At 46.6% G+C, this 27,325-nt stretch overlaps 2 protein-coding genes across 2 annotated transcripts in view; one reads left to right on the plus strand and one right to left on the minus strand.

The window, feature by feature from the left end:
• YWHAE (tyrosine 3-monooxygenase/tryptophan 5-monooxygenase activation protein epsilon) overlaps positions 1 to 15,512 on the plus strand; it is a 33,649-nt gene extending 18,137 nt beyond the window's left edge. The window contains exons 2-6 of the mRNA XM_084802862.1: positions 61 to 260; positions 5,348 to 5,454; positions 6,818 to 7,024; positions 9,080 to 9,216; positions 14,528 to 15,512. Of these exons, the coding sequence (XP_084658988.1) occupies positions 61 to 260; positions 5,348 to 5,454; positions 6,818 to 7,024; positions 9,080 to 9,216; positions 14,528 to 14,580 (704 nt within the window). The 3' untranslated portion in view covers positions 14,581 to 15,512. The remainder of the gene's footprint in view (positions 1 to 60; positions 261 to 5,347; positions 5,455 to 6,817; positions 7,025 to 9,079; positions 9,217 to 14,527) is intronic.
• Positions 15,513 to 21,571: 6,059 nt separating this feature from the next.
• The window catches only part of DOC2B (double C2 domain beta), a 31,694-nt gene continuing 25,940 nt past the window's right edge, over positions 21,572 to 27,325 (minus strand). Inside the window, exons 7-9 of the mRNA XM_084750397.1 lie at positions 26,728 to 26,809; positions 25,540 to 25,636; positions 21,572 to 24,633 (exon numbers count right to left, since the gene is read on the minus strand). Coding sequence (XP_084606523.1) covers positions 24,497 to 24,633; positions 25,540 to 25,636; positions 26,728 to 26,809 — 316 coding nt within the window. The 3' untranslated portion in view covers positions 21,572 to 24,496. The remainder of the gene's footprint in view (positions 24,634 to 25,539; positions 25,637 to 26,727; positions 26,810 to 27,325) is intronic.

The following is a 27,325-nucleotide window of genomic DNA, read 5'->3' on the forward strand; positions in this document are numbered from 1 at the left end:
AAGGGATGGGTCAACAAAACTTGTTAAATCTATAGCCTCTCTTTAACATTTCCTGCACAGAAATGGTGGAATCAATGAAGAAAGTAGCAGGGATGGACGTGGAGCTGACAGTTGAAGAACGAAACCTTTTATCTGTTGCATATAAAAATGTGATTGGAGCCAGAAGAGCATCCTGGAGAATAATCAGCAGCATTGAACAGAAGGAAGAAAACAAGGGAGGAGAGGACAAACTAAAGATGATTCGGGAGTACCGGCAAATGGTGAGATTGCCGCCATTTTATTTGATTTGTTACTACGTTTTAATTTTTTGACTATGTATGGGCTTTTGCCTTTCTTATCTCTACCATGTGTATGCCTGGTGCCCTTAAAGGCCGGAAGAGTCAGATCCTCTGTACTGGAGTTAAGTGATTGTAAACTGCCATGTGGGTGCTGACATTGAACCTGGGTCCTCTGAAAGCCAGTGCTCTTGACAGGATCTCTCTTTGTATCTCTGGCTGGCCTGGGGTTCATGATGTTGGCTATGCTGCCTTCAGCTCTGAGTACTGGGATTAAAAGCACTGTACCACCATACTCAGCTTGACACCACGTTTTGGATTTTCTTTTCTTGGTTTTTCGAGACAGGGTTTCTCTGTGTAGTCTTGACTGTCCTGGACTTGCTTTGTACCAGGCTGTCCTCGAACTCACAGCAATCCTGCCTCTGCCTCCCAGGTGCTGGGATTAAAGGTGTGAGCCACCACTACCTGACCTGTTTTCGTTTTTTAAGACAGAGTTTCTCTGTGTAGCCTTGGCTGTCCTGGAGTGCTGGGATTTCTGGTGTGTGCCGCCATGCCTGGCTGACATCATGGTTTTTTTTCTTTGCTTTTTTTTTTTTTTTTTTAAGGAAAGATGATTGTTTCTCAAATATAGGGGACATTGGTACCATTAATTAATGGTATCTGATTAGAAGTGATTAATTTACATAGAGGAAAGGTTTATTTTTGCTCATGCTATAGAGGCTCCCCCCCCACCCCACCCCACCCCCCGGAAGACAGGGCTTCTCTGTGTAACCTTGGCTGTCCTGGATTTGCTTTGTAGATCAGGCTGGCCTCAAACTCACACCAAATTTGCCTGGCTCTGCCTCCGGAGTGCTGGATTAAAGGCGACATTTTGTTTTGTTTTTTGAGACAGAGTTTCTCTGTATAACAGCTCTAGCTGTCCTGGAACTCTCTGTAGACCAGGCTGGCCTCGAACATACAGAGACCCTCTTGCCTCTGCCTCCCCAGTGCTGGGATTAAAGGCATGCACTACCACCACCTGGCTGTTTTGGGTTTTTTTGTTTGTTTGTTTGTTTTTTGAGACAGGATTTCTTTGTGTAGCCCTGGCTGTCCTCGAGTGCTGGGATTACAGGAGTAGGGTGCCGTGCCTGTCTCACAACCACTTTATCTCTTGAGCCAGAAATAGCAGCGTTTGTGACATAAGAAATAGGTGGTATTTACCTGAATTTCCTAAATTGTTGCTTTTTATATTTATATTTAATATCTGGTAGAGGGCTGGAGAGATGGCTCTAAGGTTAAGAACACTGACTGTTCTTCTAGAGGACCCAGGTTCAGTTCCCAGCAACCTCATGGCAGCTCATAACCATCTGTAATTCCAAGAGCTGACATCCTCATACAGACATACATGCAGGCAAAACACCAATACACATAAAATTTTAAAAAATTAATATCTGGTAGAGAAAGGAGACTTGTTTCTTTTGAGTACCTGGCTAAGTCTAAAGCTCCAGCTTTAGGTAATTTGTGTTAGATGTATGGGTATTTTAGGTCACTACCTAATAATCTACATATATATGTGTATTTTATGTTTTTAGCAGTTCACTTAACTTTGTTTAGAAATTAGTCTATAGAGTATTTTAGAATAAAAGCAAAGAGCTGTTTGAGAAGCTGCAGAGGGGGAAGTGTCCTTCAGGAGGCACAGTGCTGGGGCTCAGGCTTGACGTGCACACTCTGCTGCTGAGCCTTGTTCCACCTCGGGTATTAAGTTTTGAACATGACACACACAATAAAGAGCAGATGGGACTGTTGCTTTTTCTATGGTTCTTATGCTCACTGCTTGTAGTGAGCATAGGGGACACTTTCAGTTTTTACGCTTGTGTATGTGCGTGGGGTGCCGTGGTGTACATAAGTAAGAACAACTGTGTGAGTTGGTCTTCGTATACTTTGTGGGTCCCAGAGCTTGCACTCAGCCCATCACCTTCAGTGGTAAATACCCCTACTCACTGAGCCGTCTTCCTAACCCCATATAGACCAACTTAATTAATTTTTATGCCTCTGTATAGTAAATAAATGGGTTATAAAATGTTTGCAGAGACTCATTCTATTTGTTTGGGTGGGTTTTTGTGGGTTTTTTGGTTTGTTTGTTGTTGTTGTTTTGGTTTTTCAAGACAGGGTTTCTCTGTAGCCTTGGCTATCCTGGACTCGTTTTGTAGATTAGGCTGGCCTCGAACTCATAGAGATCTGCCTGCCTCTGCTGGGATTAAAGGCGTGGGCCACCATACCGGGCTCTATTTGTTGTTTTTAACAATAGAAGCTATTGGCATATTCAACACTCTCAAAAGAAGGAATTTGTGAAGCTATTTCAGATGGTTTGTAGCATATGTATATATAAAAATGGGCGCATACTATTTGAGGGTAGAACTCTTGACCAGCATGCATAAGCCTCTGGGTTTAATCCTAGCAAGAGTAAAAAGTTAAGTAAATAAGTAAACCCTGGGAAGGTGGCTATTGTCCTAATTTGTAGGTGATACAACTGGCTTATGGAACATGCCAGAGGTCTTATGGAGGTAAGTTGGGATTGTCACTACCCTCAGATACCTTGGAGCAAAGAATACAGATTGACAGACAATTTGGTGTCCTTGGGCATGGGGAAATTAAGAAAAATTATGGTTAAGACTGTAGGATATGCAGGAGGAGACAAGGGAAGTAACTAGTCACTTGAGAGATGAAGTAAAAAGTCTTGATGAAGCCTCTCGGCAGGAGTAAGAAACTAGAAAGTAGAGGAGGCCAAGGATGGACTGTCTAGGACAAGGCAGAACGTTGGGGCCCTTGAAACAGGCAGGTGAGGAAGAGGATTAGATTAGTGATTAACTTACAGCGTGGTGCTGTGGCGGGGAACTGTATGTTTGTGAACAAGGGAGAAGCGCTGCACGGCGATGGCAAAGCTGAGTATGAGTTTTCCAGGACAGCTTTGGAGTGGTTGGAACTTGTAAGGAAGAAAGAGAATATAACAGAATTGGTCTCCACTTGAAAAGCCAGATGTTACATAAGGTTACATAAGGCACAGCAATGGTACTTGTCTTCAGAAGATGGCTGAGGTATGGGAACATCATTTACCCTAACCTCTTCGGGAACTGAGGAAGGTCATAGGTGTTCCTTCTCACATTGGCTGCCATTCCAAATTCCCTTCTTAACAAATAGCAACGTCATGCTTTTAATCTCAGCCTGGTCTACAAAGTGAATCCAGGAGAGCAAGGCTACGCAGAGAAACCTTGTCTTGAAAAAACAAAACAACAACAACAAGAACAAGAACTAGCAGGCCGTGTCGCGTGTGGTGGCGCATGCCTTTGATCCCAGCACTCAGGAGGCAGAGGCAGGTGGACATTGAAAGTGAGTCCAGGACAGCCATGGCTACTACACAGAGAGAAGCCCTGTCTCAAAATCCCCTTCCCCCTGGAAAAACAAAACAAAAACAAAAAAATCAAAACAAAAAAGAAGTAACAACCATGTCACAATTTAATTATATCCAACCATGTGTTCAGGGATGCCATGTAATTTAGACATTACAAACCAATAGAGCTACAAGTTGGTATTCAGTCTGTGCTGTTGTTACTAGTTCTTGCTTTCTGCAGTTGAGTGGAACATATCAGTACTGGTGACAAACTGAACTTAAGTTTTGGTTTTGCCTTGGAACTGCTTTGGTTCTTATCGCCTTCTTTCCTTACATATTTGTTGTATGGAGAATTGATTAATTCTAGGCAAGAGCCTACCACTAAGCTATATCCCAATCCACTCTCCTGTTTTTTCTGAAGTTTTGTTTTGGGGGGGATGGGGAAGGGGGTGTCTCTGTGTAGTCTTGGCTGTCCTGGACTGGCTTTGTGGACCAGGCTGGACTCTGCTTCCCTGAGTGCTGGATTATAGCTGTGTGTGCACCACAGCTTCTAAAGTTTTTAGAAAATGTTTTTCTAAAGTTCTTTTAAGTTGATAACCTTAGCTGGGCGTAGTGGCGCGTGCCTTTAATCCCAGCACTTGGGAGGCAGAGGCAGGCAGATCCCTGTGAGTTCGAGGCCAGCCTGGTCTACAAAGCGAGTCCAGGACCACCAAGGCTACACAGAGAGACCCTGTCTTGAAAAACAAAAACAAAATGTTGATAGTCTTTGGGCAAACAGTCTATCTTTAAAATGAGTGGATAAATGAACACACACACACAAATACACGATTTTTGGTTTGTTTTTTTTTTTATTTTTTTTTTTATTTTTTTTTTTTTGGTTCTTTTGAGACGGTTTCTCTGTGTAGACTTTGCTGTCCTGGACTCACTTTGTAGACCAGGCTATCCTTGAACTCACAGCAATCTGCCTACCTTTGCCTCCCGAGTGCTGGGGTTAAAGGCGTGTGCCACCACCCCCGGCACCGTACAGGATTGATTAGGCTGTGGCCTGAGTAGTCCACTTATAGCTGTCTCCTGGCAGAATGGCCAAGGATCTGGTAGTTGTTTTGCTTCAGGAGACTAGATGTCTCAGCAGCCCTTATCTGGTGCAGCAATCTCTGCAAGGTCCTAGAAAGCTGCCAATTCAGTCCACATTGGCACCCCAAAGTGTACGTTCTAACACAGGGAAGAATGGCTCAGGCTGGATGAGTTTGCTAGTGAGATCTTCCTTCATCCTTGTCCTTTTATGTACGCTACCACTGAAGGTGTGGCCAGGCTCAGGTGGATCTTCTGACCTCGTGGTTTAGAATGGGTCTCCTACCTCAAACTTGCTGCTCTGGCTAGTTACTTCTAAGTATAGTCAAGTAGACAACCAAGAATAGCCATCATAGTTGGTGCCTTGTAATGGAAAGAAATGCTCAGCACTTAGAGCCAGTGTTTGTCTGCTACTCACTGCTGGTTCTTTGGGTGGCCTGTGTGTGTGGGTGTGCTAGCTTTAAGGAGGAAGAGCCTTTCCTACTCTTATAGTTTTCTGTCAACTTCAGTTTTGGGGGAGGAGTTTGGAGACATACATGCTCTGTTGAAGAGTAAGCTCTTCAGACCAGACTTAGGTAGAATATAAGAAGGCTCTGGGGTTGCCATACTTAATCTGATGTTTTCCCTCCCTTAGGTTGAAACTGAGCTCAAGTTAATCTGCTGTGACATCCTGGATGTACTGGACAAACACCTCATTCCAGCAGCGAACACTGGCGAGTCCAAGGTTTTCTATTATAAAATGTAGGTTCTATACTAGAAGGGAAAATGTAAGATTTAAAGTTGGCTTTAGAAACCATAACTTTTCAAATGCAAGTTTTCTTTTCTTTTTTTTTTTTTTTTTTTTTTGGTTTTTCGAGACAGGGTTTCTCTGTTGCCTTGGCTGTCCTGGACTTGCTTTGTAGACCAGGCTGGCCTCGAACTCACAGCAATCCACCTGCCTCTGCCTCCCGAGTGCTGGGATTAAAGGCGTGCGCCACCACGCCCGGCAGGTTTTCAACTTTTATTTAAAATAGTTGAATATTGGAGGGTTAGTTACCAGAACTTAAAAGTTTTAATTAGTTGCAAATACAATGTTAGTGAAGAATTAATATTGTTACATTTTGGACTGTTGTACAAAATCCCTGGCTTTCGGTCATCCCCGCCCCATTGTCTGTCTTTGGCTGAGCTGGAGCGCACTGATGGTAGACTGTGCCAGCCTGGAGTGTAGAGAAGCTGCCTGCCTCTGCTTCCCGAGTGGGATTAAAGTGTGCGCCATACCCAGTTTATTTTGAGAAGACGTGTAGCTCTGGTTGACTTGGAACTCTGTAGATGAGGTTGGTCTCAGAATTGGAGTGGACCTCTGCCCACTTCCTAAGTGCTAGGGTTCTATGTCACTACAGCCTGCCTGGGTCTTTTGCTATTGTGGCTTCTTTCCTTTTAGCTAAGCTTTCAATTTTCACAATATAATCTTAACTTTCTATAGAGAGAAGTTACAAGGCTGGGAATAGCTCAGGAATAATGGGGCCTCATCACGCTCAGGCATCAGGTGTGTCCTGGGGCTGCAGCGATGGCCCCACATGGGTTTTGTAATGAATGAATGCACGGGGTTCTTTGGAAACAATTTTTATGCTGGTCAGGTGATCTTCCCCGCCACCCCCCCAGCCTCCCTTCAGTTTTTTGTGTTTTTTTGTTTGTTTTTTTGTTTTGTTTTTTGTTTGTTTGTTTTTTGAGACAGGGTTTCTCTGTGTAGCCTTGGTTGTCCTGGACTCACTCTGTAGACCAGGCTGACCTCGAACTCACAGCGATCCGCTTGCCCCTGCCTCCCAAGTGCTGGGATTAAAGGCGTGCGCCACCACACCCAGCCTTCCTTCAGTTATTTTTCCAATGATTTTAAATAGGAAGAAGAGTTGAGCCAGCCCGACGGATGCTGAAGTTGTTTGTGCAGTTTCTAAAAGTCATATCTTAATTGTTAACTTTGTTTTGTCATGTGCTGCATGGTACAGAGAATCGTCATGCGTGAAGAAGAAGTATTTCTAACTGTGGGGTGTGCTCTTGTCTTGTAGGAAAGGGGACTGACTACCACAAGTATCTGTTTCTAACTGTGGGGTGTGCTCTTGTCTTGTAGGAAAGGGGACTACCACAGGTATCTGGCTGAGTTTGCCACAGGAAATGACAGGAAGGAGGCAGCAGAAAACAGCCTTGTGGCTTACAAAGCTGCTAGTGACATTGCGATGACAGAACTTCCTCCAACGCACCCCATTCGTTTAGGTCTTGCTCTCAACTTTTCTGTATTCTACTATGAAATTCTTAATTCCCCTGACCGTGCCTGCAGGTAAGTCATGGACGAGAGTTCCCAGTGTGAAGTGCAAAGGTTCCAGAGGAGCTAGCTACCTTTCGTCCTCTTGTGGGTTTTCATGGGAGTCATGACTTAGTTCTGCCTTGGCTACCCTGGAGGTCTATAGACCAGGCTGGCCTCAAACTCAAAGAGATTTGCCCGCCTCTGCCTCCCCAGTGCTGGGATTATAGGCGTGCACCACGATCACCTGGCTGGCTTGATTTTTTTTTCCCCCCTGTTATTTTTATATTTTTGAGACAGGATTTCTCTGTATAGCCGTGGCTGTCCTGGAGACCAGATTTGCCTTGAACTCACAGATCCACTTGCCTCTGCCTCCTGGTGTTGGGATTATAGGCGTGCGCCACCACACCCAGCTTTTGGCTGATTTAACTTTCATTAGCATTCATTCAGTCTTTTGAGTTTGTTTGTTTTGTTTGTTTGAGACAGGAACTTGTTACTAGGTTTCTAGCCTAGCCTTGAATGGATGATAGACATTTTGCGACCTCACCTCCCTGGGAATGCTTTTAATATTCAGTGATCATAACTTTAAAAATGTTTTTTCTGTTTAATATGAACAATTTTATTTACATTCTCATTGCTGGATGTAAAACTATTGCCACACAAAAGTTTTTGCTGTATGTTTGTGTGTGTGGTGTGCATGTGCCCATGGCATGGCAGAGGATGGTCAAAGGACAACTTGAGGCAGTTGATTCTCTTTCTGCTATGATGGCCCCTAGGAATCAAATGAGGCAGTCACTAGTTGTGAGCCTACTGTAGATGCTGAGATTTGAACTTGGATCCTCTGGAAGCCAAGGAATGTACTTAACCGCTGAACCATCTCTCCGACCTCCTTTTCTCCCATTAAAAAAAAAAAAAGGAGCCGGCTGTGGTGGCAGAGGAGGCAGAGGTGGGCGGATCGCTGTGAGTTCGAGGCCAGCCTGGTCTACAAAGTGAGTCCAGGACAGCCAAGGCTACACAAAGAGACCCTGTCCCGGGGAGGGGGGGGGTCTATTTATTATGTATATAGTATTTGGCTGTATGTGTGCCTACATGCCATCAGAGGGCACCAGATCTCATTATAGATGGTTGGGAGCCACCATGTGGTTGCTGGGAATTGAACTCAGGAGCAGCCAGTGCTCTTAACCTCTGAGCTCTTTCCTCCCATTTTTTATTTCAACTTGTTTGTGATTTTTAAATTATGAATACAATTTAAGAATTGTTTTACTGGTAAAATTGTATACTACAAGGAATTCATTGTAACAATTTTCTTGTTTATAACTGAGCGGAATTTAATATGTTTGCAATGTTTTATAACTAGCTATTTCAAAACATTTTTATCACCCAAACTAAGCTTAAGCAGTAACTCCATTGCCTCTTCTCCCCTAACCTGTTTTACTATCTCTGAATTTGCTTATTCTTGGCAAGCCCCCCACCCCCTTTTTCTTTTCTTTCGGGGTTTTTTGTTTTGTTTTTCAAGACAGTTTATACTATCTAAGGTTGGAATTCCAAGGCCAACCTTGGTTTAAGAAGGTGTTTAAAAAGCAACTCTTAACATCTCTTGAGGTGGTCGAGAGGTAGGTAAGGGATGCTTGTTATCAAGCCTGAAAGACTGAATTTGGTCCTTGGGATCTATGTGATGGCTAGAAAGCCAACTATGACAGGCGTGTCCATACAAAATTCTAGAAATACATTTTTAAAATATGTATTTATACAGTATTCTGCCTGCATGTGTGCCTACAGCCAGAAAAAGGCACCAGATCTTATAGATGGTTGTGAGCCACCATGTGGTTGTTGTGAATTGAACTCAGGACCTCTGGAAGAGCAGTCAGTGCTCTTAACCTCTGAGCCATCTCTCCAGGCCCTGAAATACATTTTTTAAATTAAAAGCAAGCCGGACAAAAATGTAGACTCTTACATACTTTTATAGAAAGTTAAATCTTTGGCAGTTGTGTATGGTGCCTTTCTATCAGTGTGGCTGGTGGAGTAACTGAGAGGTGCACCGTTATTGCTGTCTTCGTTATTAATAGATTGCTGACAGTGTGTTCATTTCAGGTTGGCAAAAGCAGCTTTTGATGACGCAATTGCAGAACTGGACACGCTGAGTGAAGAAAGCTATAAGGACTCTACACTCATCATGCAGCTGCTACGTGATAACCTGACGCTGTGGACCTCAGACATGCAGGGTGACGGTGAGCAAGCCCAGACGTCTCTCTTTTGGTGGCTGCCTCTTCTAACTAAGAGCTCTCTTGGTGGTCGTCCCCCCCCTTCTCCCCTTTCCGCCCCCAGACAGGGTTTCTCTGTGTAGAGCAGGCTCTCTGCCTCCTGGGTGCTGGGATTAAAGGCATGCGCTACCATGCCTGGCCTCTTGATGTTTCTTAATTTCAGTATATAATTCAGACTCATAGCCTGTCTGCACTAAGTGCCTGAGTGCCATTTTGGCCTTTGATGGAAAATAAAAGGCCTATTTGACAATCTCATACATGTGTAGAAATCGTAAGCTAATATTAAAAAAATGTCAAAGTTTTGCCCATAACAATGTTTTGTTAGTGCTCATACTGCTTTAATCACTCTAAGGACAAAATGACAAACCATTTTATTTTTATTTATTCTTTAAACTTTTATTGTTTTATCTTATGTGCTTGAGTGTTTTGTCTGTATGAGTGTCCTGAGGCCAGAAAGCAACAATGTATCCTCTCGAACTGGAGTTACATGTGTTTGTTAGCCTCCCCCCTCCAGCCCCCATCAGCTCCTTTTATTTTCTTGAAATTTACTTGGGAGGAGATAACAGAAGTTGTTCATAAAGCTATATGACACCAGTAGGTATTACTGATTTGGGGGGGGGGGTCTCTTTTCAAACCCCAAGCTTGTGTATGCCAGGTTACATACATTCTTCATTTCTGACTGCACTTCGGTCCCTGTGTAGGAGTCTTGAGAGAGAGAGGTGTGTGTGGGGGGGGCAGAGGGAGAGAATATCCACGCCCTTGTGCATGTTAGCACATGTTTTAACACTTGGCCTAGCTATACTTCATTCATTCTCCAAAGATCAATTTTATCTGGGGTTGATCTATTATGAGATAAATTTACACAGTTGATATGTAGGGCATTGGAATCTACCGTTTTTAGTTTAGTTTTTTGTTTTGTTTTTAATAAAATTCATTTTTTAAAAAATTACTCTTTTATGTCTGTAGGTGTCTTGCCAGTCTCTAAAATGCCTTTTAAGATGTTCCATTGCCGGGCGTGGTGGCGCACGCCTTTAATCCCAGCACTCGGGAGGCAGAGGCAGGCGGATCGCTGTGAGTTCGAGGCCAGCCTGGTCTACAAAGTGAGTCCAGGATGGCCAAGGCTACACAGAGAAACCCTGTCTCAAAAAATCAAAAAAAAAAAAAAAAAAAAAAAAAAAGATGTTTCATTGTGTTTCTTAACACAACTGTTTCTTAACAACTAAACTTTATTATACAACCCAACTAGCTTACACAAAAGGGAAAAAAATGTTAAAGGGAAACCAGAGTGAACCTTGCAGTATCCGTTCCACGGGACGGGTGTCTCGTCCCCTAGGTGTCTCTGGCCTGCGCACTGGTCCGGCCTGTTTGCTGATCCTCTTCCAGATTGACGTGTGCTCAAACCGGGTCTGAACCTGCTGCTCCTCTCTGTCCTATCTGCCTGCCTGTCTCTCACATGCAAGGGCCGGTCTCCCTCTCCCATTGAGGGTCGATGAAAAACACAATAGTCCAGGTGGAGTCCCTAGGTTCCCTTCCTGAATCCAGGCCAGGATGGCTCCACCCTGTCTATCTCAAGGTTAATCTCAAGGAGTATCCATGGTGTGTCCGAGGGCAAAGCCCGCCAAGACTGCTCTCACCTGTGACAAAGTTTACAATCCTCCCACACCTTGGATCCAGATGCAGTGACATGCTTGTAATCCCAGCACTCAGAGAGTCAAAGGGAGGTAGATTTCTGTGAGTTTGAGGCCAGCTTGGTCTACAAAGCGAGTCTAGGACAGCCGCGCCCCCTCCCCCCAAAAGTATGGTGCATTTGAGGTCCACCTGAGCTATGTTGTAATAAGTTGCTAGGTTGTGGACATTACATCGTTTGTCTTTTATAATCTTGCTGTAGGTAATTATTAATGATAAACCAGTATCAGTAAAAGTGATGTAGGTACTTACTTGCCTTTAATCCCAGCACTCAATAGTTTGGGCAGGCAAATCTCTTAAATTGGAAGCCAATCTTGGTCTACTAGTAAGCTCCAGGCTACCCGAAACCCTATCTCAAACCCCTGCCCCCCATTTAAATGAATAAGACATAATATATACAAATTTAATCTGAAACTTCGTTTTGTTTTGTATATTTTTGTGTACACCTATGCATGAGTGTACGCACATGGAGGGCTGAAGATAGCTTTGTAGAGTCTGTTGGTGGTGGGGGCTCGTAGTTTCTCAGTGTAGACCAGGCTAGCCTCAAACTCAGATCTACCTGCCTCTGCCTACTGATTGCTGGGATTAAAGGTGTGTGCCAGTCACACTTAGCTCGTATTGTTGTTTCTACCTTTACTGGGGTTCTGCAGATTGAGAGCATGGTAGACAGAGTGAGAGTGTCTTCTTACCAGGCTCTGTAAAGTTTTATAAGTTTCTAGGGGCCCGGGTAGGTTATGATATGTATGGATGCCAGAGGACAGACAGCCTAGGGTGCTGTTTCTTCTTGGGTGTCGCCCGCCCACCATGGTTCTCTCTCTTCTTGTCTAGCACTGCTCCACCTGCAGAGATCCGCCTCTCTTCATTTCAGCCCCAGGTGCAAAGCCTGCACCACGCCGCTTTCTTATGTGGCCTCGTACTACAATCTCATGTAGCAAACACTACATCCTTACAGATGTGTGTGCCTGAGTGCCTGTATACATGTGCATATGTGTGAGCGAGCACTTGTATATTACCTACGTATATATTTTTCCTGTGCATTATGCTAATTATTGGTTTAGTTTTACTGGAATACAGTTTTTTGTTTAATTTTGTGTGTTTTGCCTGTGTGTATGTGTGTACACTACATGCCTGCCTGGTGCCTGCAGAGGCCAGAAGAGGGTGTCAGGTCACTTGGAACTTGTTACAGCTTAAGTTATAGGTGGCTATGAGCCACCACATGGGTGCAGGAACTGAACCCATCTTGCTGAGCCACCTCTCCAGCTCAGGAAGATATTTTTTTTTTGTTTTGTTGTTGTTGTTTTTGTTTTTTTGTTTTTAGAGACAGGGTTTCTCTGTATAGCCATGGCTGTCCTGGACTCTCTTTGTAGACCAAGCTGGCCTCAAACTTGCATCGATCCACCTGCCTCTGCCTCTCAAGTGCTGGGATTAAAGGTGTGCGCCATTGCGCCCGGCTAAGTGTGCGTGTGTCTGTGTGTCTGTCTGTCTCAGTGTCAGATTCTCTTACCAGATCATGCTGTCACACTATTTCCCATGGTTATGGGTATATTTTGGTGTTGGTAGTGGCTAGTTGGTTTTGGTTTTTCAAGACAGGGTCTCTTTGTGTAGCCCTGGCTGTAGACTAGGCTACTCTGGAACTCACAGACATGCACCATCAATGCCTAACTGCTGCTTTCCATGGTGTCTTGGCCCTTTCTCTTAAGTATTTAAAGGACTAGTTTCATAGAAAGGAAATGTGTACACTGCCTACTCCTCCTGAAGTGGACAAAAAACATACCCGTGGACCTCTTCCCCATTTATAAACCTCCAAAGGATTTCTTGGGAGTAAAGGGAAAATTGGGCAGGTGATTTCTTGAGATTTATTCAAATAGGAAGAGCAGAGTTGACTCCTGGATGTCTCCTTTGTCCTGTTGTGGTTTATTTTCTTGTAATGTGCTTTCATCTGATTGTTCTCCCTCCCTCTCTTGACTGTAGATTCCTAAAGGAAAACCCACCTCTTCTTTCCCCTAAAGCCACTTTGTAAGTTGTTGCCATGGTGCAGGGAGCTCTGCTTTAAGTTTGCCTCTCACTAATCACGCCTGCCTGTTAACTACCTTTCCTCCAGACTCACCTGGTTATTTCTCAGGGTTAAGTCTGGAGACAGCAGTGGCCTGCTACCTGCCTTGCCTAGTTGGGTGTGGCTTATATGATTAAGTGACTTTCCTGTCCCGAGTCTGAGTGGCTGTGACTCTAGTCATATCTGCCAGTTGCTTGTGTGTGTTCCTTAGGTGTGTTAGCACATGTGTGGTGTGCTCCTACTACAAGTGAGACTGAACGTGCCCGCTCTTGAGTGTGAGGCATTGCTCTGCAGAGTTGGCCTCCCTCACACTGTTCCTAGGAGGTGGTTATGTTTGTCTTGCATGTCTTTTCTGTCTTACAAGATAAACCCTCCATGAGCTCTAAGCAGCTTTTATTTTTGAGACAGGGTCTTATTATGTAGTTCAGGCTGGCCGTGAACCCTTGGTGCTGTGATAACATGACTTGTTAATCACAGTGTCAAACTTTCTTACTCCAAGAACCTTTAGAGCTTACTGCTACTACACGGGTAGCGTTATACATGGGAAGCTTGTTGTCTAAGCTATTTCTGGTAGACTGCTTTTGCTTGTTTTTAAAATAGTTTAGTAGAATTTTCAAAATTGGTTAAGTAGCACTTAATAGTGTGTGGCTATGTGTGTATTGCCGAGGATTGAACATACAGCCTTATGCATGTTAAGTACATGCTATACTTCCTACCCTCTGATTAAGTTTTTTTTTTTTTAAATTCCAAATAGTAATTCTCCAAAATAGTTTAATTTTTACCTGTTGGATCATTTACTTGGAAAAAGCTTGGCATGTTTGCTCACTATGGCTGACTTGATTGGTGCTTACATATGTAGGTAAATGACGCTCGGTGCTCTTCTTAGTGCAGCTGAAACTCGGCAGGCTGATTGTTTGTGTTCAAAGAGTAAAGAGAAACGGCTGGAGTGCTGGCCCAGTGCCCTTCTGCAGTCACCTCAGTGGCCGGGTGCTGCACTCGGAGGGAAAAGAATCTGCTGTTTGGCCTATCTGGCCATCATACATAGAAGTGCTCATGTGCAGCTGCACCTCCTCTCCAAACTCCAAAGAACTTGTGTGGAGCTTTTGTTCCCTGGAAGGCGAGCTGATGCCTTGCTTGTGGGTTACTTTCCTCCCACCCCCACCCCCAAAATACTGTTGGTTCCTCAAGAGCTGAGGTTACTGAGAAAAGTTTTTGACCCAAGAAACACACAGAGCCTTGAAGGTCATTTTAAGACTATTATTTCTGCTGTGTATTCTTGAAGAACTTGTTTGACCAGAGCCATTTGATTTCTGAGCCTTTAAATTTTTAATTTTATTATCCTCTAACACTTGACTATTTCAGGACTGGTTGGCGGCTCTTGTTTAAGCAAGTGAGGGTTAAGCTGGTTTAAGTTGTGAGGGTTAGAAGCCCTTTGCCTGCTCGCCCATGCTTGCTAACAGTGGAGCTAGGGCCCTTAGCTTGAAGTGTGACCATTAGAGCATGTGGCAGTGTGAAGTAACCGTGCCTTGTTCCTTACAGGTGAAGAGCAGAATAAAGAAGCGCTGCAGGATGTGGAAGATGAAAATCAGTGAGACATAATAAAAGCCAACAGGAGAAACCATCTCTGACCACCCCACCCTCTCCGCCCCTCCCCTGGGAAGTTCCCCATTGTCACTGAGAACCACCAAATTTGACTTTTACATTTGGTCTCAGAATTTAGGTTCCTGCCCTGTTGTTTTTCTTTTCTTTTTCTTTTCCCCCCCTCCCCTCCCCTTTTTTAAAAACAAACAAACAAACACAGTTTTCAGAAGTTCTTAAGGCAAGAGTGAATTTCTGTGGATTTTACTGGTCCCAGCTTTTAGGTTCTTTACGACACTAACAGGACTGCATAGAGGCTTTTTCAGCATTACTGTATTGTCTCCGGCCACTTGTGGCAAGATCATCATTAGAAATGGAAATGACATTTGAAAGCCATTAGACTTCTAAGTGATGCATCTCAGAAAGATTAATCACCCAATAGAGGCATATGTGCTGTCATTTTTCCTTTTTTTAATTGTTTCAATTGAATTTTATACCAATGTTTAAACTTAATTGGGTGTTAGCTTGAGGTGTTTGGGGGAGTTTGTTGTAATGGTTTTGCTGTAAAATGTGTTTGGAACTCTGCTGAAGTGTTGCTGAAAAGCATGGTGCTGGTAACAGTTCAACAATCCGTGGCTGCTCATTCTTGCCGACTCCTCCCCCTCTGAAGCAGGTTAGCATTGAAGGTGGTGTGGAAGCCTGCATGCGTGTTCAACTCTGTCCTCCTCCCTCGCTCCTCCCTCCCTCCCTCCTTCCCTCCCCCCGCTCCCTCCCTCCTCCCTCGCTCGCTCAACCTCTTCTGTTCAGTATGTGTAACTTGAAGCTAATTTGTACTACTGGATATCTGACTGGAGCCACAGATGCGGATCTGTATTGTTCTTACTGAAACACAGCATGGAATTAACATTAAACTTAAATAAAACAAACCTAAATTAAAAATGCCAAATATATTATGCCTCCATCCTTTATACTTCTAAAATAAAATCTCTAGTCCAAACCTATTTGACAGTATTGTTTGTCTGAATGTGAAAATACACCCCATTTTATCTTCGTGGATCATTTGTTTCCCAATGATGTGTATGTGGGGGTGGGGAAATTGCTTGTAATCTAGTGGTGAACAGCCACGTCAGTAGATTGCTTGTCCTGTCTTTCAAACCAGTTAGCAACACAGTATTTATGTTTAAATTGATCATTAAAGTACAACAATCATTTAACACAGGTGTAACTATGGATCATTTTCTACTGTTTAACTTTGAGTTCTACAATGAGGTATGGTTCCGTGTTTTGAAATAATCCTCCTTGGTCAAAAGTAAAATAACAATTTTCACTGCAAAGGTCAGTGGGAAGAATGGGAATTGGCTGGGTCCCTTGTCAGTATGGCCCCTCCCAGAGCCATCTAAGCATGTACGTAGTTTCCTCAGCGGCAGTTCGTGTGGTAAGTGTGTAGATACTTCTGTCAGTTAACATGGGCCAGTGCCTGAGTGCCTAAGGACAACTGGAAAGGAGATCCAGTTTTGTGTTCTAAAGGTGCTGCAGTAACAAGTGTTGAGTGCTGAAGTGGTTGTGTGCATGGCATCGTGCATTTGTAAATACCCCGTGTCAGAAAACATACCTTTGCCATGCTAGGGGTGAAAAAAAACTTTTAAAGATTTATGTATCTTTTATTACGAATACAGTGCTCTGCCTGCATGTACATTCACAGGCCAGAAGAGGGCATCAGATCACATTAGAGATGGTTGTGAGCCACCATGTGGTTGCTGGGAATTGAACTCAGGACCTCTGGAAGGGCAGTCAGTAAGTGCTCTTAACCTCTGAGCCATCTCTCTGGCCCCACTACGATTTTTTAAAAGGTTTTTTTGAGATAGGGTTTCTCTGTGGACCAATCCTGGTTATCCTGGACTTGATTTTGTAGACCAGTCTGGCCTCGAACTCAGTGTTCTGCCTGTCTCTGCCTCCCGAGTGCTGGGATTAAAGGCGTGCGCCACCATGCCTGGCTACACCTCTGTTAATGATTTGTAATCTGGCGTAGGAAGTATTTGGTGGATGATGAAGCCCAGCTTTTATTTAAAGGAGAGGACCGTGAGTATTACACAGGATCATAGCCACACAAGTTAGCTAAGTCAAAGGCCTGCCTCAGCCTCCCAAATTGCCAGAATTATAGGCATGTGCATGGCCAGTTCTAGTTTATCTCCAGCAGTGGAAATGATGCTGTGAATTCCTTTTCCATCACATAATGGAAGGGACAGTGGTCCTCTGTGTCATCAAGGGCTTCCAGAGGATTGGTTGCTTTCTATCCAGCATAGGTTTCCAGATACTTATTTAAGGCCAAAATCAAAGTCATAAGACCCTGACAGTTTTTTGAAGCCACTTGGGGAATGCAGATGCCCACTGTGTTAGCACACCAAGCACTGATGTCTACCGATTCTTGGACTTGATGGAGTTAAACAGTAGAGATAGAGTTGGAAAAATGGCGCAATGGCTGAGAAGGAGCACATCCTACAGTTCAGTTCCTAGGACCCCTGTCAGGCTGGTCACCATTGCCTGTAACTCCAGGCCTGGCAGAACTCACCTGGCTCCACAAGTGCTAGCGAACACCTGGCATAATACTCTCAGGTCTTTTGTTTGTTTGTATGTTTTTTAATGGTGAAGTTAAAAAGAAAAAACCAAGAGGCCTGGAGAGATGGCTCAGAGGTTAAGAGCACTAGCTGCTTTTGCAGAGGTCCCGAATTCAATTCCCAGCAACCACATGGTGGCTCACAACCATCTGTTGACACACAAGTGTACATGTAGGCAAAACTATACGTAAATACATTTTTTTTAAAGGTGGGTGTAGTGGTGTACACCTTTAATCCCAGTACTCGGGAGGCAGAGGCAGGGTATTTATGAGTTCAAGGCCAGTTTGGTCTACAAAGCATCCAGGACAGCCAAGGCTACACAGAAACCCTGTCTCAAAAGACAAAAAGGCAGAGAGGGCACACACCTGTAATCCCAACTGGTGCAGAGGCAGGCTAATCTCCTGAGTTCAGGGCCAGCGTGATCTACAAAGCAAGTACAGGACAGCCAAGGCTACACAGAAACAAAAATACGTGCACCCCCAGCAGCATGATCCTGACAAGGGTAGTCCTCTTAGTAAATCAGGATGAAGTAATATCTAACTCAGTTTTCTTGCGAGTTTGGGTCTCATATTACTTAATGCTGGCCAGGAGATTCAGCCAAGGATGATTTTGAACTTTCTACCTCCATCTCCCGGGTGCTGGGAGGACAGGTGTGTGCTGCCACACAGGTGTAGGCAGTGCTGAGGGTAAACCTGGAATTTGCTTACTGGGCAGCACTGTACCAATGGCGCTTTACTCCAAGCATGGCCATACAGATGTCACTCAAGTTGGCTTGTCCAGCGTGTGTAGACTCACATGGACCTGGCATGAACATTGACACACACCACCAGACAGCCCTGGCTATCCTGTATGGAACCCACTCTGTAGCCTCTGCTTACCTCTCAAGTGCTGGGATTGAAAGGTGTCTACCACCATGCCTGGCCAAGTCTATGGATGTTTTGCCTGCATATATGTACCTGCAGCCATGTGCCTGTTCCTCACTGAGAGGACTGAAGAAGCAATTGAGCCTTGAAACTGGAGTTAAGAGCAGTTGTGAGGGGCTGGAGAGATGGCTCAGTGGTTAAGAGCGCTGTCTGCTCTTCCAAAGGACCCGGCTTCAATTCCCAGCACCCACACGGCAGCTCACAACTGTCTGTAACTCCAGTTCCAGAGATTCTGACGCCTTCAGACCAGTGCACATAGAATAAAATTAAATTAAAAAAAAAAAAAGCAATTGTGAGCTACCACGTTCTCTAAACATCTCTCCAGCCCTTCACGAGCATTTCCAAGCAAAGTTGATAATAAAAACCTGCCTAGCACTTGAGGAAGCTGAAGTAAGGCTCAGAAGTCAAAGGCCACCTTCAGCCATATAGTGAACGGAAGACTGAAGGCGGGAAGAGCCAAGTTCGGGTAAAGATGGGCAAGCAATGAAGGCTAGGAAGTGCCTACTCCCTGCAAGGATAGTTCCTTCCATTGCCTAGGCTGCAAAAGCTGAGTGTCCCCCAAAGTGTGAGCTCTTAATTTATTAGTATTCTCTGAACATTTGCATTCAGTAAAAAATATAATTACACCTGAAATCTCTAGTGTGTATTGGTGTTTTGTCTGTGTGTCTACACATTTGTGCAGTGCCCACAGATTTCCTGGAACTGGGGTTAACCTGCTGTGAGCATCCACCTGGGTACTGGGAACCCAGGCCATCTGAAGAGCAGCCAGTGCTCTTAACCACTGAGCTAGCACTCCCACTCACTCACTCCCTCTCTCTCTCTCTCTCTCTCTCTCTCTCTCTCTCTCTCTCTCTCTCTCTCTCCCCCTTCCTCCAGCTCAGTTTTGTCATTTTGTTTTGAGTCGGGGTCTTATGTAGATTTAGCTGGTCTAGAACTCTATGTGTAGACCAGGCTGGCCTTGAACTCCTGCCTCAATCCCAAGTGTTGGGATTAAAGTTTATTCCACTGTGCCCAGGAGTCCTCTTTAAAAAAAAAAAAAAAAAAGGTGTGTGTGTGTGTGTGTGTGTTGCCTGCATGTATGTATGTCTATGTGCCACATGTATGCAGTGCCTGAAGAAGACATTGCTGTTGGTACTTGAGTTAGACACTTGTGAGCTGTCATGTGGGGCTCAAACCTGGATCCTGTAGAATAGCAGCCAGTGCTCTCAACCTCAGAACCGTCTCTGCACCCCCCCCCTTTTTTTTTCCTGACAGGGTCCGGGGTGGGGTGGGGTAGGGTGTATTTTTTGAAAACACAGGTTCTGGCATTCAAACAAGTTGTGTTTGCAAAGCTACCTCTTCCTACCATAGATGACTTGTTTTGTATCCTATATGGCCATGGCAGAATAAAGCTAGAAATCCTCCCTCCCCAAAAAACATGCAATATCCTATACAAACTCACTTAAAACGAGGAGTCGTTGAACATTTAAAGGTTACTGAAATTGAAAGAAAACACACCCCCACCCCCACCCCCCGGCATGCTAAAATCTACGGGACTCGATGAAAGCATTGTGTAGGGAAGTCCTTGGGTCAGCCTCACGTGCTGCAGCCAAGAAAGAAAATCAACAGAAGGGATGGGGGGGGGGGGGCGCCAAGGAACCGAAGAGGAAATGGGAAAAACAGTAGGACGAGTCAGGGAAATGGTTCTTTGAGCTAAGACCCGATTGGCACATCTTTAGCCAAATTCAACTGCAGCCATGAACCAGTTCCTGTGAAGTACACAGCCTCCCCTGTGGCGCTCTGCCCTCGTGCCTTGCCCACTCCACTTGGCCAAACTGAAGTTCTTGAGGTTCCCTGTTTATAGCAAGCCTGTCCCTGTTCCATGAAGTCACGCCTGTTCCTTCCACCTGGAACATGCCCCTCAAATCTTCCAAGCCCAGTGCCCTTTCTGGCCTCTTGGGTCTATCTGTGGAGGTCACATGATCTTCCCAAGTACCTAGCATTAGCACTAAGCCCTGTTGTTGACAGCACTGATCCAGGCCGCAGCATCTCTGGAGATCCAGACTTGAATCCTGTGTAGTTTGCACAAACATTTTAACTCCTTGCTTATTATTTTTAAAAATTATTGCCGGGCGGGCTGGCACATGCCTTTAATCCCAGCACTCGGGAGGCAGAAGCAGACAGATCACTGTGAGTTTGAGGCCAGCCTGGTCTCCGAGTGAGTCCAGGGCAGCCAAGGCTACACAGAGAAACAGTCTCAGAAAACCAAACCAAACCAAACTAGATTATTGTGTGTATATAAGTGAGGGAGAGGGAGGGGAAGGAGAGGAGGAAAGATACAGAGGGAAGGAGGCTGAGAGATTGAGAGTACAAACTGGCTCAGATGTGTGGAAGTCAGAGGATAACTTCCTACCTTACACTGGGAGGCAAGGATACTCTTCCTTCTCAAGTGTTTATTTCAAGTTACTTGGCAGTAAGGCTCTGGGCGATTCCCCCATCCACTCCTTGTCTGGCCCCAGGAGTTGCTGGGATTATTAACTTCTCACATCATATCCTGATTTTTTAAAAAATATTTATTTAATTTTAATTTATGTGCGTTGCGTCAGATCTTGGAGTTACAGACAGTTGTGAGCTGCCATGTGGATGCTGGGAATTGAACCCTGGTCCTTTAGAAGAGCAGGCAGTGCTCTTAACCACTGAGCCATCTCTCCAGCCCCATATCCTGATTTTTTATCTTTTCCATTTGGTTTCTTTGTGTAACTTTGGCTGCCCTAGAAACTAACTCTGTAGGGACCTCACGGAGATTTGCCTGCCTCTGCCTCTTGAGAGCTGGGATTAAAGGCCTGCACCACCACAGCCCAGCATATCCTGATTTTTTTGGTGTGTTTTGTTTTTGTTTGTTTTTCTAGACAGGGTTTCTTTGTGTAGCACTGTTCTGGAACTAGCTCTGTAGACCAGGCTGGCCTGGAACTCACAGAAGTCCACCTGCCTCTGCCTCTTGATTTGAGACAAGATCTTACTATGTGGCCCAGGCTGTCCTATAACTGGGTTTGTAGACCAGGCTGACCTCGAACTCAGAGATCATTTGCTTCTGCCTCCTGAGAACTGGGATTAAAAGTGTGGGCCACACCAGGAAACATCTTGCCTTTTTTATTTGGGTTCCAGGGATCACACTCAGGCCCTGAGGCATGTGGCAAATGTATCTGATCAGCCTCACATATTTGAACTTCTGAGCCTCCTCAGTTTCCCCATATGTAAATTAAAGCCTGTTTCAAATGGGCTCTTGATGAAGAGTAAACGAAAGGCAGAAAAATCACAAGTTGGATGCTTGACTGGTTTACAAGTTGAGACCATTTCAAAAAACAAGAGTAAATGCGACATGTACGCCCCAGTTCCCTTCCGCTTGTACCCTCCAGATACTCCCAAGGAGTCTCCCAAGCGAGTGCGATCTTAATACGACGTTCGCATTTACTTGGAATTATATATCGTTATAAATATTAACAAATAAGACTTTAAAAGGACACCTTCGGGAAGGTCAGACGAAATTACAAAAATTGTGTCGTGGCGCTGCAGTTTGAGGACATAGTCTGCAGCTGTCACGTGGTAGCAAAACTGTAAGCAGTGCACGAGAGTCCGCGTCGACGACAGCCAGAGTCCATGCATCAGGAGGTTCACTTGGCTGGAGAAGGACGAAGGGGCAGGACATGCTTGGCCCCCGGGCTCGGAGGGCGGGCAGGCGTGCCGCGAAGGTGCAGCTCCTCGTTCTTGCCACTAGAGGTCAGGAGGCCACCGCCTCAGGCTTGGAAGACCGGCCCTTTCGGGGATTGGCTAACGGTGGCGGTGGGCGGGGCGGACACCAGGACGCGAGGTGGATGCGGGGCATCAGGAGACGCCCTGGTTACCGACACGACTTTGGAATGACCTTTGTTTTTGGTATCAAATTTCCTCTTTGCAACTCTGACGGGTACCCGTTTGGAGTGACAAGTCAAAGGCCTTTCCTTCAGCAGAGGTGTAATGCACTGGGGATTTAGAGATGCTCCAGGAGCAGGGTGTGGTGGTGCACGCCTTTAATCCCAGCACTTGGAAGGCAGAGGCAAGTGGATCGCTGTGAGTTCGAGGCCAGCCTGGTCTACAAACCGAGTCTAGGATAGCCAACGCTACACAGAGAAATCTTTTCAGAAAAACAAAAAAAGCAGCAACAACAATAACAACAAAACGCTCCAGGATTACGGTAAAGTTCTATCACTTTTTTTTTTTTTTTAGTTCTATCACTTTTTAATCTGCCTGGGCACTCACCTTTCACGTGAGCCAACTGGGTAGAAGCCCTGCCTCTCATCCCTGTCCCAGGCGTTGGCAAGGACCATCACTGAGGCCCAAACCCACTTACTGTTTTTGTTTTTTTTTCAAAACAGGGTTTCTCTGTGTAGCCTTGGCTGTCCTAGACTCACTTTGTAGACGAGGTTGGCCTCAAACTCACAGCGATCCACCTGCCTCTGCCTCTGGAGTGCTGGGATTAAAAGTTTGCGCCATCACGCCTGGCTTTGTGTTGTCTCACCTGAGCTGTGTTCTTTTGCTAAGCCTCAGTCACTTTATGTCTGACAGACAGTGTATCTCCAGCAGGCCCGCCAGGCTCCTCCCTAAACAAGTCATCTCAAAGGGCAAAAACTTAAGTTATCCAGAGCTCAATCAGGTGCATTGAAACACCTGCTCCAGTTTCTAGCTGTTTGGGGGGAAAACATCAACCTCTTGTCCCCCAAGTCCCTTTACCTCAGGCTGGGGGTGGGGCAGCCGAGTTTCAGGGCTTGGCTGTGGCCTTTTGGCAAGCCCTAAGTGGCACAGATGATTTCAAAGCCAGCTAGAGGGTGAGGTGGCCTACAATAACAAGAGTCGTGTGTCACAGACCTCGCCAAGCCCCACTAAGTCTGGAGGGAAACACCCAGAAAGTCCTCACTCTCAGACAGGGCTGAGGAAAACCCAGTCTCTGCAAGCAACAGGCGGCTTGGTGCTGTGGAGGGCTGGACCCCTATTCCCTGCCTACTAGGGAAAGCTGGTGAGCACTTGGGATTGGGTGACCTGGGGCCCTGGATCCTTATTTTAGGGGCTTAGGGTAGGGCACCTTCCCTCTTGTCACCCCGTTGATTGAACAAAATGGGGCTCTGAGATGACGGTGGAACTCCTTGGTTCTCTGGAGCCCCAGCTGGCAGGAGACATTTGGGGCCTTCAAGACTGAGATGTGTCCCATCCTTTCCTAGAAAGTGAGGCCAGAGCTCTCAGCCCCAGAAGGCAACCCCGGTGCCCCATCCCTTCCCCAAACAAGGCTCTATCTTCCCGCTGCTATTCCTGAAAGCAAGCCGCCTGTCTTGGTAGGACCCGGATGCCACGTGTCACTGTGAGGGACCCAACACCAGCAGCCTGAGGGGACGAGGAAGGGAGAATGGGGCCGGCAGGATTCCTGTTGGCCAGCTTGCCCTTTTCTGTGTTGTAAAACCAGGATCTCGCTTTCCCCTGCAGCTGACTAGAGATTTAAGCTGAAAGCCGAAGTAGTGTGCACTGACGCTCTTTGGGAGTAAGATCAAACGGGAGAGCTTGGGTTTGAATAGCTAAGCTCTGTTTCCTTAGACTACGCGTACACATCCCCAAGCCCAGCTCCTGCCTAAAAACCTAATGCTGTCCAGAGCAATCCTAGGCCCTCACCGATCCTGTCCCTGTCCCCCAGGACCCCCTTTCAGGCCTCCTACTGTCTGTATTTGGCTTTCGCTTAACTTTAGAGCCACAGCAGCCTTTTCAAGGCCGTGCTGAGCTCTGAAGCCTCTGGGATGCCTCTGCCCTTCAGCAGTCAGCTGTACTCACAGCCCTTGCAGGCAACCGGTTGGTCTTGGTATGCCTCACCCCTTTGTGGCAATGTGTACATCCAGTTCCCCTGCTAGCAGGTATCCCCCTGCCCCAAGGCCTCATCTCTTTCTATCTGCCCATCAATCCTGGCCAGATCCAGTTGGCTACACTGTCTGTCCGGTTGTCCTGGGCTCTTCCTCAGTGGTCTCCAGGAAGCCAGAGCACCACACCCCTATTTCTGCGCTTGTGGCAGATGCTCCACCCCCTCACCTCCAATAGGTCCTCACCCTAGATAGCCCTTCCTCTGGGCGGAGCTGAAGCTAACTCCTCCCAGCTCCAGTCCACCTGGGCGCCAGGAGGCTGAGACAGGTTTAATGTGTGTCTTCCTTGTCCTTCGGAGGAGGAGGAGGAGGCCCAGGTGCTCCGTGGCCTCCAAGCAGGGGCTGCAGTAGCTATGTCCGAGCAGGCGACCTGGATCTTGCCCGTTTGAGGGCCATAGCCCTTGTTGGCAGCTGAGAAAGCCCAGGGCTGGAGACCTGTGTGAGCCGGGCGGCATGGGAGGGTGGCAGCAGATGGGTCAGTCAGTCGCTGAGCACAGCCCCTGGGAGCTCGTTGGTGAGCGTGTGCCAGCGCTCAATCCTCTTGTCCTTGTTTTTCAGGCAGTCAAACCAGTGCTTCAGGCGCTCTCCCTTGGCGTTGATGCCCAGAACCACTCCACCTGCGGAGGAAGCCAGAGGGGCAGCCCAGGTTCAGGGACCCCAGTGTCTGGGCCCTCCCTCCCTCCCTCCTGGACAGCCATGTGTAGACAGTGCCTGGCTTCCAGCTACCCCCTGCCCACCTGACCCAGACTTTGATGCCATGTTCTTTCTCTACTAGAGACCACAACAGCATGGGGCAGGGTTCCATGGCATTCATTGGGGGTTGAAAAGGGAAAGGAAGTGCTCCAGGGCCCACTCGCACCAATATCATCCCGTGAGTACAGTTTGGAGAGTGTCCAAGGTTCCAGTCACTAGGGATAAGAGGTTCTCAGGCTCAGCGGGGCGCGTGGTGGTGCACTCCTTTAATCCCAGCACTCAGGAGGCAGAGGCAGGCAGATCGCTGTGAGTTCGAGGCCAGCCTGGTCTACAAAGTGAGTCCAGGACAGCCTAGTCTACACAGAGAAACTCTGTCTTGAAAAACCAAACACCAAAAACAAAACAAACAAACAAACAAAAAAAACCAACCCAAAAACAAAAAAACGGGGGGGGGGGGGCGGGCAGCTGGAGAGATGGCTCAGTGGTTAAGAGCACTCACCGCCTGCTCTTCCAAAGGACCGGGGTTCAATTCCCAGCACCCACATGGCAGTTTACAAACTGTCTGTAACTCCAAGATCTGACACCCTCACACCAACGTACATAAATTAAAATTAAATAAAATATTAAACACAAAACAAAACAAAATCTTTAGCCAGGCGTTGGTGGCGCATGCCTTTAATCCCAGCTCTGGGGAGGCAGAAGCAGCAGATCATTGTGAGTTCCAGGCCAGCCTGGTCTACGAAGCGAGTCTAGGGCAGCCAAGGCTGCACAGGCTCCTATCTGGCAAGGACAGGCACACAGCAGAGCGACATTTCCTTTGTCTTCCTTACCGATGAAATCGTTGGATTTGCCAATGTCATAGTCCCAGACAGTGACCTCCAGGGTCTTCTTGGCCAGGTCTCCGTGCTTAATCTCGTAACAGAACTCCTGCTGGCCAGAGGAGGGTGTTAGAGCCGCGGCCACGTGGGGGCGCGTGAAGGTCGGTGTGCGCCTCCAACCAACCCGCCCACTTCTGCCTGATGTGAGACTAAGCAGGCTCCTCCCTCCATCCACCCGCCCTTCAGTCCCAGACGCTGCCGAGAGCCTGGCTGCAGCTAACTGTCCAGTGAAGAGTCTTTGCTGTCCTTCCTCTGTCCTCTGGGGTTGGCCTTGCTTCCCAAGCACCTGCCACCTGCCCCCTCCTGTGAAGCTGTGGCCGTGTCCCGCCTGAGGCACTCTGCTTTTCCTCCCACCTTACTCAGGGGAAGACCCGACCCCCACATCTCCCAGTCTGTGTCCCCACTCTCTGCTCTGAGGACCCCTGGGTACCCACTTGTCCTGTCCTGCCTGTCTTCCCTTTAGGCACTGTGTCATGACCTTCTCATCTACAAAGTGACTCTTGAAAACTGTGCGATTGAGTCACAAACAGAAATTGCCAAAAAAAAAAAAAAAAAAAAGCGGCTGTAGTATTTTAGTAAGTTCATGGTACTGTATTCACTGTATTCACAGCTGTCCTGCCACACCTCTTGGGATGTCTTGAATCCTCACAACGCCCCAAGTTTATCTCCCCATTTTGCTTACATCTCTGGTCCCAACCCTGTCATCCAGAAGGAAACTTAGGAGTTGCCCCTCCCCCTCTCTCTGGTTTTTTGAGACAGGGTTTCTCTGTGTAGCCTTGGCTGTCCTGGAGTCGCTTTGTAGACCAGGCTGGCCTCGAATTCACAGCAATCCGCCTGCCTCTGCCTCCTGAGTGCTGGGATTACAGGTATGCACCACCACACCGGCTTTCCTTCTACTTCCATCAGCATCAACGTTCTAGAAGGTTCCTTATTCCCATGAGCTTCCCCATTGCCAAGCAGTCCCAGTGGAGCCTTACCCACCATGGCTGAGGGCTCTTCTGGCAGCTGCTCCCCACTCTCTCTTACCACTTCCCAGTTCCCACAGTGCCCTCTTTAAAAACCAGGTCCCTCCAGACCCCCACCCAGCCCAGGGGAACCCCAAAGCTCCTCATGAAGCTGCCCGCAGCCCCGTGGCCATACCTCATTGAACTCTGGGTTTAGCGTTTTTTTTTTCACTGCCGTCTTATGCTTGGATTTCTTGTCCACATCTGGCTTCAGGTATCTAGAGTGATAATTGGGGACAATCAGAGGTGGGGCGGGGGCGGGGGTGGGGGGGAAGGGCTCAAGCTGCAGAATGTACAGTGCTACGGCGCTCTACCCTGGAGTTGCATCCCTTGGGCACCTTTGTCCTAACCCTGGAGTCGCCAGCCTGCCCACCTGGGGTCAACACTCAGGCAGCGGCACACACACCCCTGCGTCCCCAGGAGAGGCTGCCGTCTTTTCTCTGGAAATCTGATCTTTACAAAGCTCGTACCTCCCACAGGAGAGCCAGTTTTGTAAAGCAGAGTTTGCCTCTTGTTCTGGAATTGTTGCTTTTTTTGGGGGGATGGGGTGGGGTTGTGTGGGTATGGGGGCATTGTGGTGTTTGACACTGAACCTAACGTCTCATGCAGGTAAGGCAAATGCTCTACAAACTGATCTCAGCTTGTCCTGAGAACTAAGAGCTCACGCATGCGCACACGCATGTGCACGCACACATCCAGTAGATTTATTAAGAAATCACACACCACAAGAGCTG

This window comes from Acomys minous (assembly GCF_964271855.1).
Source record: "Acomys minous genome assembly, chromosome: 12".
NCBI lineage: Eukaryota > Metazoa > Chordata > Mammalia > Rodentia > Muridae > Acomys > Acomys minous.